The 13,945-nt window shown below is 50.1% G+C and overlaps 1 protein-coding gene across 1 annotated transcript in view; it reads left to right on the top strand.

Moving 5' to 3' along the window:
- The first annotated feature begins 10,848 nt into the window (after nucleotides 1–10,848).
- The window catches only part of RP9 (RP9 pre-mRNA splicing factor), a 160,149-nt gene continuing 157,052 nt past the window's right edge, over nucleotides 10,849–13,945 (top strand). Inside the window, exon 1 of the mRNA XM_069613231.1 lies at nucleotides 10,849–11,164. Within this exon, the coding sequence (XP_069469332.1) occupies nucleotides 10,983–11,164 (182 nt within the window). The 5' untranslated portion in view covers nucleotides 10,849–10,982. The remainder of the gene's footprint in view (nucleotides 11,165–13,945) is intronic.

The raw sequence follows: 13,945 nt of genomic DNA, 5'->3' as shown, positions 1-13,945 counted from the left end.
ACCAGCCGGTCTTTTACAGCCTTTGGATATTCCACCTACACCTTGGCACACTTTATCCCTAAACTTCATTACAGATCTACCTCCATGTAACGGGTTTAACACCATTCTAGTAGTTGTTGACCTTTTTTCCAAGATGTCTCACTTTATTCCTTTAAAGGGATTACCTTCTGCTTCAGTTTTGGCCAAGGAATTCCTTGAAAACATCGTTCGAGTACATGGATTTCCTTCTGTATTGGTGTCAGATCGAGGTAGTCAATTCATTTCGCAATTCTGGAAGAAATGTTGCCAACTAGCGCAAATCAACGTGAGGTTATCTACTAGTCACCATCCCCAGACCGATGGTCAGACGGAAAGGACCAACCAGACTCTGGAACAATACCTACGTTGCATGTTACATCAGACCGAGGGCAATTGGAAGGATATATTATGGATTGCCGAATACGCATACAATAACTCAGTACACTCAGGAACCGGACAAAGCCCCTTTTATACCATTTATGGTCATCATCCTCGAACCTCAGAACTTGATTCACCTCAACACTTGGAAATGCCGGCAGTGACCCATCTGAATTCTACTATTACTCAAGCCTTTAAGGAAGCAACAGAACATTTGAAAAAAGCAAAGGATAAATACAAGAAGAATGCTGATCAGCATAGGAGTGACACTCCCCATTATCAAATTGGAGATCAAGTTTGGCTGGCAACCAGACACATACCCCTAAAAGGGACTCAAACTTTTAATCCTAGATATTTGGGGCCTTACTCCATTAAAAGAATTATCAACCCGGTAGCAGTTAAATTAGAATTGCCCTCTAGTATGCGGATCCATCCCGTCTTCCATGTTTCACTTCTAAAACCAGTTCAACCCGGAACAAGATTAGCCAAGCCACCTGACCCCATCCTAATAGATGGAGAACCTGAATTCGAGGTAAAAGATATTCTGGACTCTAAGATTGTTAAATCTAAACTTTTTATTTAATCGATTGGAAAGGTTACGGACCACAGGAAAGGTCATGGGAACCCAGTGACCACGTCCATTCACCTCAATTAGTGAAGAAATTCCATCAGAACTTCCCAGACAAACCAGGGCCCAGAGGAAGAACAACCTTAGGGGGGGCCTTGGGGGCGAGTGCTGTCATGATGCCTACCCCCGGGCAGCTGGACCAAGCCCATCCGCCCCGGAAGCAGGCATCCGTACATCTGTATAAACCTCAGAAGCCCCGGCTAGGGGCTATCTGGGTTCAGTCCTGGCGCCTTAGGCGCCAGGCTCATAGTAGAAATCAGTCCTGGCGCCTAAGGCGCCAGGCTCATAGTCATTACTTACCTCAGGCAGACCATGCTGCACATGCATCCAGGCCAACTACTTTTCACTCGGGTGTGGTTCTTGGAATTTCTTACCTGGGACTACTTTCAAAGCTATTTAAACCACGCCCGATCTTCAACACACGCTTCACGTTATTCTGCATTTAGCAGCGTAACGCTCACCGTGTCTGCAAACCTGCATCCAGCCTTCTGCCACGCCCGCCTCGAACACGGAGCCCCTAGGAGAGAAAGGAAAATTGAAGAAGAGGTTAGATTACAGACTTTAATCTGACTCCCCACCTGATTTGGGATCCTGCATCACTCCGAGCCTGAAGGGAAATTCTTCCGGTCCGCGTCGCATCCCAGCTGCAGCGCCGCTCCATTTTCACCAGCCCACAGCATCTCCGACTCGGCGCTGCCTCCGTCACTTTTTCGGTGATTTTCAACACCTGGGGAAAAGACAAGAAAAAGCAAGGTGAGCCTAAAGAGACTAAAAAGACAATCACTTATATTACGAGACTTACCTGGCTATCACTGGAGGCTTCATCCTTCAATACGCCGCATCTAGGAAAAAAGGAAAAGACAGTGAGCTAATCTCACGCACCTTTACAGGATAGTTTGGGTAATACAGACTCTTACCTAAATGCCGCCAGCAATCTTCAGACAGAATTTGCCGCCGAAAATCAACAGGGGAGTGCAAGAGTGAACTTTGGACATTTTGAACTCTTTAAAAACTTGCCAAAACTCCGGACTCAATAACCGTCCAGAACCCCAACACCTAAAACCAGTGAAGTAACTGGTATCTACGCGCCCCTGCATGCCACGCAGGATGGAGAGCTCACCAATCAAAAACATAAGGTGAGGACACTGACCGGGAATATCGGAGGTGGCAAGTGGGAAGAACGGGAGCAGGGAGGGGGGTCTGCATTCACATCCACGGGGCTAAATACCTTTCTCCATCTACAGGAGAATACTTCTACAAGTCAAGCTTACAAGACTGAGGGGGTCGGTCAATATGGTCATCTTTGCCCTACGCTTCACGCTGGTGGAGGCCGCAGCTGTCCGGGTTCAATCTACGCTCCTGTGGGAACCAGGTGAGTTTAACAGAACTGGAGAATAGAGGGGCAGACCGCAACGCAGGAGGGGGATCTCAGACTACCCACACCAATCCCAGAAGTGGCCCCAGTGTCTGTCATACGCCTTCAGAGTAGAAGGTCTACGAGCATTAATGATAGACTCGATCACAGGACCCGAAAACCCCTGGGATATCAACCGAGACTGTGCAATAGCCATACTGCCCATTGAATCTGTCGGACCCCAAACCCCAGACCCGCCTGCAGGGAACAAGGCCAATTTAGAATCAACCAAGGATCCCAGGCCTGAAGTTCCAACAGGGAGTGGAACCAGCTCAGGCGGAGCCAGAACGGAGCAACCAACAACACAGTCTACCTGCTCTCCCTGATGCGCTGATCCACACGGGGAAGAGGAGAGAATGCATAAAGGAGACCCTGAGGCCACTCCACAGCGAGGGCATCCACCCCCCCCCCCCAAGCTCCCTCGGCCGGAAACCGGGAGCAGAAGAGAGGAACTTTTGCAGAGGCCGCAGAGGCAAAGAGATCCAGAACAGGGAGCCTGAACCTGACACAGATCTCTGCAAATACCCTGTCCGACAGAACCAGTTCCGCAGAGTAGGGGAACTGGCGGCTGAGTAGATCCGCTCAAACATTGTCCACCCCCCTGACATGAGAGGCCATCAGGGACAACAGATGTGACTTCCCCCAGGAACCTATCTGAGCTGCCAGAGCATTCAAGAAGCAGCCGTACCCCCCCCCCCCGGCGGTTGACATATGCCAATGCTGTGGTATTGTCTGTCCGGACCAACACTGCCAGGCCTTCCAGGGCCCAGAGAATGGCACACAAATCTCTCCAATTGGACGGACGACGGCCCTTCTCCGGAGCCCACAACCCCTGGGCCGAGAGAACGCCCATCGTGTCCCCCAACCCCTTCTCCTGGCGTCTGTAGTAAGAGTAGTCAAAGGAGGACGGACCAGGGACACCCCTTCCCGGGGATTCGGAACCCGCAACCACCACAGTAAGGAGGCCCTCAAAGCCGAAGACACCGGGATCAAGGCCTCATAAACCTGAAAAGCCGGGAGCCAGTGGGAGAGTTGGTAAGACACCAGAGGACGCAGATGAAGATGAGCCCATGGAACCAGAAACACGCAAGATGCCATGTACCCCTGAAGCATGAGCAACAGGCGAGCCGTGACACACCACCTCCTGAGAACTCTGCCCAAAACAGACAGCAGGTGACTGACCCTCTTCTGGGACAGAAAAGCCCTCCCCATCCTGGTGCAAATTTGAGCCCCAATGAAAACCAGATCCTGAGAGGGTCCACATGAGACTTCTGCCAGTTCACCAGAAACCCCCAGTCCTGCAAAGTCTGGCAAAACAGCAGGAGATGAGCTAGGACCGTCCGCCGGAGGGCCGCCTTTACCAACCAGTCGTCCAGGTAGGAAAAAATCTGAATGCCCCTCAGGTGTAGATGCGCCACCAGGGGAGCCACCAGCTTGGCGAACACCCTGGGGGCCGAGCGCAACCCGAACGGGAGCACTCGGAAACGAAAATGTCAAGATCCCACTGCAAAACGCAAGAACTTCATGTGGCAGGGGCGGAGCGACACGTGGTAATAAGCATCCTGGAGATCCAGGGACGCCATCCAGTCCCTCCTGTGCAACATCGGGAGAATGTTCTGCAAAGTTTCCATTTTGAAGCGTTCCTTCCGGACAAAGCAGTTCAGAGCCTTGAGGTCCAAGATGAGGCGAGAGAGACATGCCTGAAGGTTTTGGGATCAGAAATACCTGTGAGTAGAAACCCAGACCCCGGAGCGGGAAGGGAACGGGCATGATTGCCGCCTTCAGCAACAATTCGGAAAGGGCAGTTCACATAGCCAACCTCTTGGTTAGCGATCGGGGAACAGCAGTTCGAACCATGCAATCCTGGACAGGGAGAGACAGGAAGTTTATTCGATAACACCTCCGAACGGTTTCCAGAGCCGAAGAATCTGAGCACCACCTGTCTCATAATGGAAAAAACAGTCGGAGACGTTCGCCCACTGGCCTGCCCAAACCATCAGGACTTCTGGGCTGGGTCCGGACGAGAAGAGCATGGACGACCACGGCCCCCCTGGCTCTCCAAAAAGAGCGGGAGGAGTAACCAGGGAAAGACCGTCCGGTCCCCATACCAGAAGATTTCTTGACCGTCAAGGTAGACTTCTGCCATAATTTGTCCATGTGTTTGTCAGCACGAAACATCTATGCACTTTATCCTCAAGTAAATCACCAAAAGGAAGTTTTAGGGCAGCTGCCTTCTGTGAACCTTCACTTTTCCCATCCCGCAGATGCACATGCCTCCGGGCCGACACACCAGCACCCATGGCCATGGCCGAACCACGCACTCCATAAAATGCCAGACAAACGCCAGATCGGACAAAGGTTCAACCTGCCACTGCATGTCAGCCAGCACTGGGGCACAGTCAGAACCTCCATCCACGACCTTCTTCAACTTCTTGAAAGTGCGGCATGGCAATCTTCTCTGGGTCACGCCATTCATGAAGGATCTTAGCCCGGATATTAGAAACCAAAGGCAACCCCATCCTCAAGGTATGCTTATACTGGCAAATAGTGGGGTCAGCCCCTTCCACTGGTACCAAGGACTCAAAAAACAAAAAAATCCAGTCCCAAACTTGAGTAAGAACTGCCTCCACCTCTTCCCTGTCCAGATATTTCCCTTCTGCGTCAGCTGATGATGAACAGGAAGCGGCAGAGGAGGACTCTGCGCCAGAAGAGGATAAAAAAGCCGACCAACGCGGGCGCTTGTGCCCATGCGTACGGCCATGATGCTGTAGCAACTTCTTTAGGTCCTTCCTGGATAAGGAAAAATGCCTTGATTTTTTCTTCTTCCTCCTGCGAAGCTCAGGTGAAGAGGAAGACGAGGAGAGGGTGCCTGAGTTTAGCACAGCGCTTTCCCATGTTGTAGGCAGGAGCATAAGCAGCAAACAGGAATTCCACTTGCTGAGCAGCTTTTTTTAAACTGCAGGACCGGGAGAAATCCACCAATGAGGGAGAACAAACATTTAATCCCCTTAGGAAAGGGCCGTTACATCAGTGTTTCCCTCCCAGATCCACCGGAGAAACACTCACAAAACCCCCTCGCCACCCCCTGGAGGTGGAGCCTCCGGAAGGCACGTCAGTCAGCCTGCTTCACAGCTGATGAGGAACAGGATGCTGAGAGGAAGCGGTGCACAAAGCCCCACTCAGCCTCCCCCGGAATACATGGGTACAATTCAATTTCTTACTCCACTTAAAGCACTGGTTCTATCCATTATTGCACATCTTTGCTGTTTTGGGGTATTGGAAGACTGTTGCAGCAAACAACCTGGGCATTCGATATGGTCAACAATTGCTTGCATGTTTATGTGCCTGCCTCCACTCTGCTCTCACACATGTACTATTTGCGGAAGTGAATACTGCTGCAGAGTTGGGTTTTAACTGTCTGGTCTTCAGCAAATATCAGATGGCTTTCATTGTTAATCTCAGGTTGCGGGCGTTCTTTAGGGAAAGAATAGGATGTATGTTGCGCAATTGGTCTCTGGGGCACAATCAGTTAATGTGGGTGCCGGGAATCAATCAGGTTCTCGATTTCTCCTTCAACAACGCCAGCATGAAAACAGTTAATTAACATTAAGGACTTGTGGCGGTTGGTTTATGAGGGCTCCGAGGACAGTGGGCAGCATTTGGATGAGTTTTTCTGGACAACTAGTGTATTGCCCCAATGCATTCTGGTAGTGGTAGCCACCCCGAGCGATGGTCATATGGGGGAGGTTACGGTGAGATTAGACGGTGGGTCGCCTTGCTGTGTAGCTTGTCTCACTAGTAGCCGTCACCTTTAGGGCGCTCGCACTGAAGTGTTGACTGTGGGGGGACAATCGCTAATGGCCCCCCAAAACAACAAAAAAACACAGGGGTGCACGATTGAGGCACCTTAGATCAAATCATGCCCCGTAATACATCGCCAGCTCACCTGCTTCACTCGTACCCCGGTCCCTGCCATCTGGAAACAAACAGGCCCCGGAAGCACAACAGAAATATTTACATTTGCAACTGCCTCCCCCGCTGAGCGCTCCACCAAATCCTATCAGATCACCCTTAGAATGAGGTGAGGCATTAAGCCACAACAACACTCGCACTGACCCATCCACAATCCATCCGTTACCAAACCTTGCAATTCAAACGTATATTTTGGTGAAAGACAAGTAGCAAGTCCCGGCCACGCAACGAATTTGTGACCCCATCATATAATCAGCGACACAATGCGGGGCAACGCTAATTGAGGGGCATTCTGTTGGGCCCGGCACTCAAGGCGCTGCGCAGATCACAAATTGCGCCACTACGCTTGTAGCTTAAGGTCGTTTCGTGCATTGCAGCTAGTTTTTTTTTGACAGGCTTTGATGAATGAATATTCTTTAAAATGCACAATTTGTATCACGGTTAATCAAAACACCCTCCTTTGGGTACTATTCAAACAGTGTCCCAAAAAGAATGAATAGCCTTTTACATTTGTGGGCCACCTCTTCCTTGGTGACCTAGACGATTTTGTGGAGTGGTGGTCTCATAGGACACATGGAAATGTTTTGATGTAGGTTATGCTGATTTTGGCTTGGTTTTTACGGCGGAGGCCGGGAATGAGCACCCCGCCTCGTGAAAGAGGGTCGAAAGACTTGCAGACAGGCGGGACACATGGGTAGTTTCTGGCTGGGGGTGCCGCACTATGCAGGGCATAGGTGGGCAAATTGGTGGTTTTAAGGTGTGTCATATTGGCTTGGCGTTTTGCATGCCTTATTTCTGTTTGGCATCAGTTGAAGTTTGTTTGCTGACGATTAGCTGAAGTTTCTTCGAATGGGGATAACGGGCAAGGGTTGTGGGGTTTTGTGCTGAGCCACTTTAGGCCCTTTTAGGGCATAGGTTTTGTCAGTGACCAGATAGGATTTGGGAGTGGGGGAGGAGGGGGTTTACGCCCAAAGATATTACACAGTACCTTAGACAGGTCATGACATATAAGGGCCCCTGTTTTAAGTGACAGGATATGAACAAGGCAAGCAAATAGGGGGACAAGAATAACTGGGATGGCCATTGCATCGGGATTACATAGGGCTGTGGGGCCATGATTTGTGAACTTCCAAATTTGTAGGCAATTAACAGTGAGATTCGAGTAGGAGGGTGGGGCACTCCCAATTTGCCTCCTCCTTAAGAGGAAGAGGTGTCCCCGGGCCCAGCCACATCCGGCCGTGCTCTGGGGAGCGGCTATAAGGCGGGGGACTGCAGAGCCCAGTCTCTTTCCTCAGCCCCCTGCCCGAAGTCCCACCCGCCCTCGTCTGACAGTAGGATATCGAAAAAACTTAGAGGTCTTTCATTCTGTTTAGGGTTAAGGGGTAAGCCATGGGTAACTCAGGTTTCTGTTGGTCTAAGATTACATTAGTTCACCCTTTGGTTAAGGTTGGGGATTTCTTCGCTTTCAGCGGTTTTGTAAGGTGTGTACGTTTTTCGGTTGTTGCAGGGGGGCCTCCAAGCTAGAACAGATTAGATAATGTTAAAGACACAGTTGACGCCACCACCGCCAGGTGGGGGCAGGCCCTCCAGTTAAGGACCTCAGTGGTGGCAGTCCGTAAGAGAGATGCTTTCACACACGGGCGAAGGTCGGGTCGGAGCCCCTCTCCAAGGTTCGACACGCTGCCCGACACGTCTGGAGTGGCCCTTCTGATGGCATCAATGTTGTGATGAATGAGTGCGTGAGGCGAATGTTGGTTGTAAGTCCCTTGCTCCAGGGTGAGCCAGGACCTGGTGTCTGTAACCAGCAGAGAGTCATGGCGGAGTCACAGGTCAATCCCAAGAGAAATCGCTGTCAGATACCACAAAGGGACTGCGCAGCCAATAACTTAGAATGTACGGCGCCCAGGAGTACTAAACTCAGGGGAGCCCCGGGGAAAGGGGTCTTGGAAGGCCTTCCAACACTAACGCGGGGAGCATGTGGGAAGCTCGGGAGAAGGGCGATGAAAGCAAATGGGGGAAGAGAAAGTAATGGGGGAATGAAAACTTGGGAAGGGGGAGTAGTGGGGAACAGGAAGAATTTGGTTACAGGAAGGATTGGGAAATGGATAAGAATGGGGCAGGGAAGGAGTTGGGTAAGGAATGAATTGGGGAAATGGGAAGGAGTTGGGGAATAGGAAGAGTTGGGGGACGGAAAGTCATTGGGGGGGAGTAAGGATTTTGGGTCTGGAATGAATTGGGCGGTTGAATAGACTTGGGTATGGGGGTACTGGAAGAGCCGGGGAAGTGAATGAGGGTACTGGGATTGGAATTGATTAGCAATGGAAGGAGTTGGAGGGGGCAGGCAAAGGCATTTGGGGAACTAAGCTGTGGGGCATAGGAACAACTTGGGGAGGGAATGATATGTATTTTGGGGACTAGAAAGAACTGAGAAAGGAAACCGTATGCGGGGAAATGGACAAAACCGAAAAGGGATGAAAGCACTGGGGGAGTGAACAGGGACTCAGGAATGGTGGAAGGGGGATGGGTTAGATGAGGGGTAAGGGGCACCGAGTGGGGGAAAGAAAGAAATGGGAAATAGAAAAAGAACCAATGAAAGGGTAGAATGTAAAGAAAGAAATTAATGAATAGAAATAGGATAGAATGTGAAGAAGGAATGAATTAAAGGCTAGAATGTGAAGAGAAAATTCATGAATAGAAAGAAGAAAAATAAAATAACAAAAAATAAAAAACTAAGTTAAGAAATGGCCATTGGTAGAGAGGTACTGGCTAGGGAGGGAGGGGTCTACCCAGCAGGGTCCTCTGGACACTGACGGGGTGGGGAGGTGCTTAGGAAGCCACACCCACCGTAGAATAATCCTGAGGTGTGGTGGAGAAACAGATCACCTGTAAAATAACTCCTGGCTTGATGCTTCAATAAAGCTTGCTGCTGCAATTGTGACTTCCACCTTTGAAAACTGGTCCTGCCTCTTTATTTTCAGGGAATTCCCAAGGGGTCATTTCGGGTAGGGGGAGCTGGCCGATGGGGGAGGTCTAGTATGATGAGTGAGGTGGTGGATGCCTACAAACTGGAGTGGGGGGGCGCAGCTGTGGGCTGTCCCCACTAAGCATGAGTTTAGAGCTATGAGTAGGTGATTTATTGCCTACTCACCCTTATAGGCCTACATAGCAAAAGTCATTTCAGAGACCTGTGGAGATTGGTTGTACAGGGTCGCGACCAGTGCTTAAAGTGGGCCGGGGCCTGCCGGGCCCCGGTAGTCTCCAAAAAGTGGGACTGAGCCGGGGCCCCCGTCCTACAGCAACATTGGCGGGAGTCGCGGGATGCATTATCCCGTCGCGGCTGAGATGCGCCTACAATGAAGTCAGGCAAGCTGACAGAAATGGCAGCCAGCCACAGCGACGCTGTGACTGGCTGCCACTTCCGTCAGTCATAATAACTGCGTCTGGTGACCCCTCGCGCGAGGTCACCAGAGGCAGTTACTGACGTACTGTCCCTTTGTTTCCCCAGGTCGCTGACGCATCTTTAACCCTCGGCGAACCTGGGGATTCCTCGACATATTTCAAGGTTTATAAATGATGGCTTTGAGAGTACACATTTCAAGCCATCTTTTATAAAGCTTTGCCGACGGACAATTTTGTCGGTAGTCAAAGCTTTATAAAAGATGGCTTGAAATGTGTACTCTCAAAGCCATCTTTTATAAACCCGAAATGTTTAAAAATGATGGCCTGAAAACTAGTCAAACCGTAGGTTATGCACACAAATATATATAAATGTTATATATTTGTGTGCGTACCTTACTATGGTTTGTGTACTTTGCAAGCCATCTTTCATAAACCTAGAAATATGTTACATATTCCTATGTTTAGAAAAGATGGCTTGCATAGTACACAAACCATAGTAAGGTACGCACACAAATATATAATATATATATATTTGTGTGTCTACCCTACGATTTGCGTAGTTTTTAGGCCACGCCCCTCCCACAAGCCACGCCCCCAAATGAGGACCCCCCCCTCCCTCGATTTCTTACCCCACTTAAAGCCCTGGTCGCGACCCTTGCTCATTGGAGAACGCTCCATTTCATGATATCTTTCAGAGACGGTTAATGCTATTCTTAAAAGTTGTTAAATGTGGGGAGCGGTGGCTGCTGGTGTAGTAGTTAAAGAAGATAAGATGAAGCCTCCGGTGGGTCTTACCTAGAATTCTGTGAACGCTTGTATCATCAGCGTAAATTCTGGATATTTAAGTTTACGATCTTAAACTCCTGTTCCGATGTAACAAGGGTTCCCTCGGCTAACAAACTCATGTTTAACTGCATGGACAGCGCCTACACTTAACTTTGCGCCAAGTCGCCAACACTTAACTATGAGGCTAACAGCACAGGAGTCATACTTTTATCGTTGAAGTCACGTGAAGAGTTTACGTTGCTAGTGCCGTTCCTCTAAAAGGAAGTTGTCGCTAACGTGCTAGTATCACCTAATCAATAATACCATAGTTGCTTGGGTCAACGTGATACGTTTTTGCTTTGCCGAGTGTGAGAATTAAACTCGGCTTCAATTTGCTGTGAGACAGTCATGTCCTTGACTGAGAGGAAGCGGGAGGAAGGCGAGTCGAGCAGGCGCCGGCGTCGCCGATCATCCTCTTCCCAACGGCACGATCAACTAGACTCAGTTTCTCCTAAACGGGACCGTAGAGAGCGACGGAAGAGAAAGGAGGAGGTGCTCAAGCTGCAGCAGATCAAGCACGTCGAGTCCTTGTAAGAAGCATTTTGTGCACTCGCATGTCCGCGCTCAGTAACTGCCCAGGGAGATGTACAAGTTCATACGAGCTGCACATCCGTATAACAGGCTCCTATAAGTGCAACCATTAGCGTTTCGACTGTTTCACCCTCAAAATGCTCATGATCGACTTTATTTTACTTTTCACAACCTAAAACCCCTCATTCCAATTCGTTACTCTCACGTACTGCTTCACAATCTCGTTTTTAAGTGTTTCCAGATGTTGGAATTCATGTGACCAGTGTTAACACCCCTCCCCCTTAAGAAATCTAAATACTTACCCTGCACTATTTTGCGCAAGTAAGCTCCCACCCAAATGTTAGAATATGAACTGAACTCCCCCTGAAATTCAAGCCATCTTTTATAAACGTAGAAATATGTAACATAATTCTATGGTTATAAAAGATGGGTTGAAAAGTACACCAACCATAGTACGGTACGCCCAAAAATATATAAATGCATATTTATATATTTGTTTGCGTACCTCACTATGGTTGGTGTACTTTTCAGGCCATGCCCATCATGCAAGCCACCCCCCCCCCCAAATGAGCCCCCTACCCACCCTCAATTTCTTACCCCACTGAAAGCCCTGGTTGGACCCAGGGCAAATGTCTGGTCTGGGGCACCCAGACCAGCAGTGACCTGCAGGACCGTGATCACACGGTGTAGGCCTGCAGGCCCAAAGTGAGAGACACATACATCAGGACTTCCATTGTTGCAGTCTGTAGCTGTTCTGTCAACACGTGCCTGCAGGTGCTCCTTTTATTAGGTCGCGCCATGGCATAGTCGTGGCCCACCTTAAAAGGACTATACACTTTGGATGGTAGACGCACCATTTTAAAAGGGCAATAGACTTGGGAGGGTCATGCAACACTCCTCCTTTTTCATAATGAACAAACAAATGTTACTGAAACACAAATTATTCCCTCCCCACCCCGTCCCCCCCCACCCCTGTTAGAGAACAACCATACTTATACCTCTTGGGAATTGTAGGGTAGACAAATAGTAGTATAGACCAATAATACATACATAGGGACTCGGATAGTTGCAGACATATGACACACATCGAACACTCTAAATATATTCAGCGGGTGACAGTTGAGGTTGGCGAACTGCTGGTGGAATGTTGGCAGCTCTACCACATTTTATAAGACCCTTTATTAACATGGGGTAAGTGGAACTTCAACCACTGAATGACGCCATTGTTAGCTGCTGGCACCATATAGAGCATGCCTACAAACTACGGGAGCACAGCTTCACATCCATTTAACTGGGACCACTTTAAGCATATAATCTACATGCATGCTCCCAGCATCTAAACACGTTTACTGAGTCTTCTCCGAGCACTTGCAGAACTGCAGGAGAACAGTTCACTTTGCATCAGTGTTTGTTCAGGATAGTCACTACCACGTGTCAAGGTCTGTTGATCGCACAGTTCAATGGCTGATAAAGCCACACCTGGGAGCACCAGGGGCCACATCAGCTTGGTCACTTGATGTTGGGGCAGGTAGCGAGGCGCGGGTAGCGGGGCATCTAGGCTGCACCACATTCAGGCTCATTCAGTCCTTTGATTTTAGGGGCAGGCAGCGATATGCGGGTAGCAGGGAGTCTAGGCTGTGCCACATGATGTTTACAGTGCATGGGGTGGCTACATGTTACTCACCCCAACTTTTTGGCCATGCTCCCCCCACCCCCCTGGCAGGAGTGTCTCTTCACTGTGGTGGCACAGGAGAGCGCATAAGCACTCATACATAGCCGAAACCCTTTCTTGCTCATTGCACTTTTTCTTTGTGGTGGGTGTAAAGCAGCAAGACGTTGATTGGCCGGACACAGGTGACAGGGTGTCTGCGCCACTTCTTATCTCCCAGCCCCCGGCCACTCGGGATGTTAGGGCCACTTGCAGGGCTGGCAGGGTGACACTAGTGGCAGGATATGAGGGCAGGTCGTGTCCCTGTTACGGGCTGGCACAACCCTCACCTGGGGGCCACACTGGCCTGGTCCATAGATGGTAGGGCAGGCAGGGCGACACTAGTGGCCGGGTGTTGGGGCCACTTCTTCTTGCTCCCCTTTGCAGGCATGGGGCTCTTCACAATGGTGTGTTGTGCTGCTGTGAGACACTCGGTACTGGGTTGGCCAGGATATCTGTTTATGCAGCATTCTGCTTGTTTGACACTCCAACGATAGTATTGTATTTCTGTTGGCTTAGTATTTGTAGGGGGGGGCTCCTTCATACTCCGACGTGGAGCGTATAGAGTTTACCGCTGTGCGGCCCATGATCTTCCTATGCAGGGCCTTTTTCCACAAGCTCCAGACCGGAGCACTTCATGATGTTCAACGCCCGGTGGGCCCTGGATCATTCGATCCTCATGTACATTTTATAATGCCTGCTCCGACATGGAGCACTTCTCATATTCAACGCCAGAGGCCCTGAACGCTGCAGGGGGCCATACATTCATTGCTCTGGAGCATTGCATCTTTTTTTCCTTCCAGCGCTCCGATCTAGAGCGCACATATCTTCACCGCCGGAGCCCCGGGATGACGCAGGGGCTGCCGGCACAGCACAGTGCTGGCAGGTACTGTCCTGTAGTGATGGTGGCCACTGGCAGTCTTTCCTTTACTCCAAACCGGAGCATTTTTAATCACCGCCTACCGGCCTGTGACTTTACCTTTCTCCCTCTGGTTCCGGTGTCGGGAGCACAGAACCCACACCACCGGTTGGCCCGGGAATCTCTCTGTGGGGGCCGGCACCACGGTAAGAC

The sequence above is a fragment of the Ambystoma mexicanum genome, chromosome 5p, assembly GCF_040938575.1.
Source record: "Ambystoma mexicanum isolate Mex_15411 chromosome 5p, UKY_AmexF1_1, whole genome shotgun sequence".
Lineage (NCBI taxonomy): Eukaryota > Metazoa > Chordata > Amphibia > Caudata > Ambystomatidae > Ambystoma > Ambystoma mexicanum.
The sequence above is the reverse complement of the archived record's forward strand: the minus strand, read 5'-3'. Positions and strand labels throughout refer to the sequence as shown.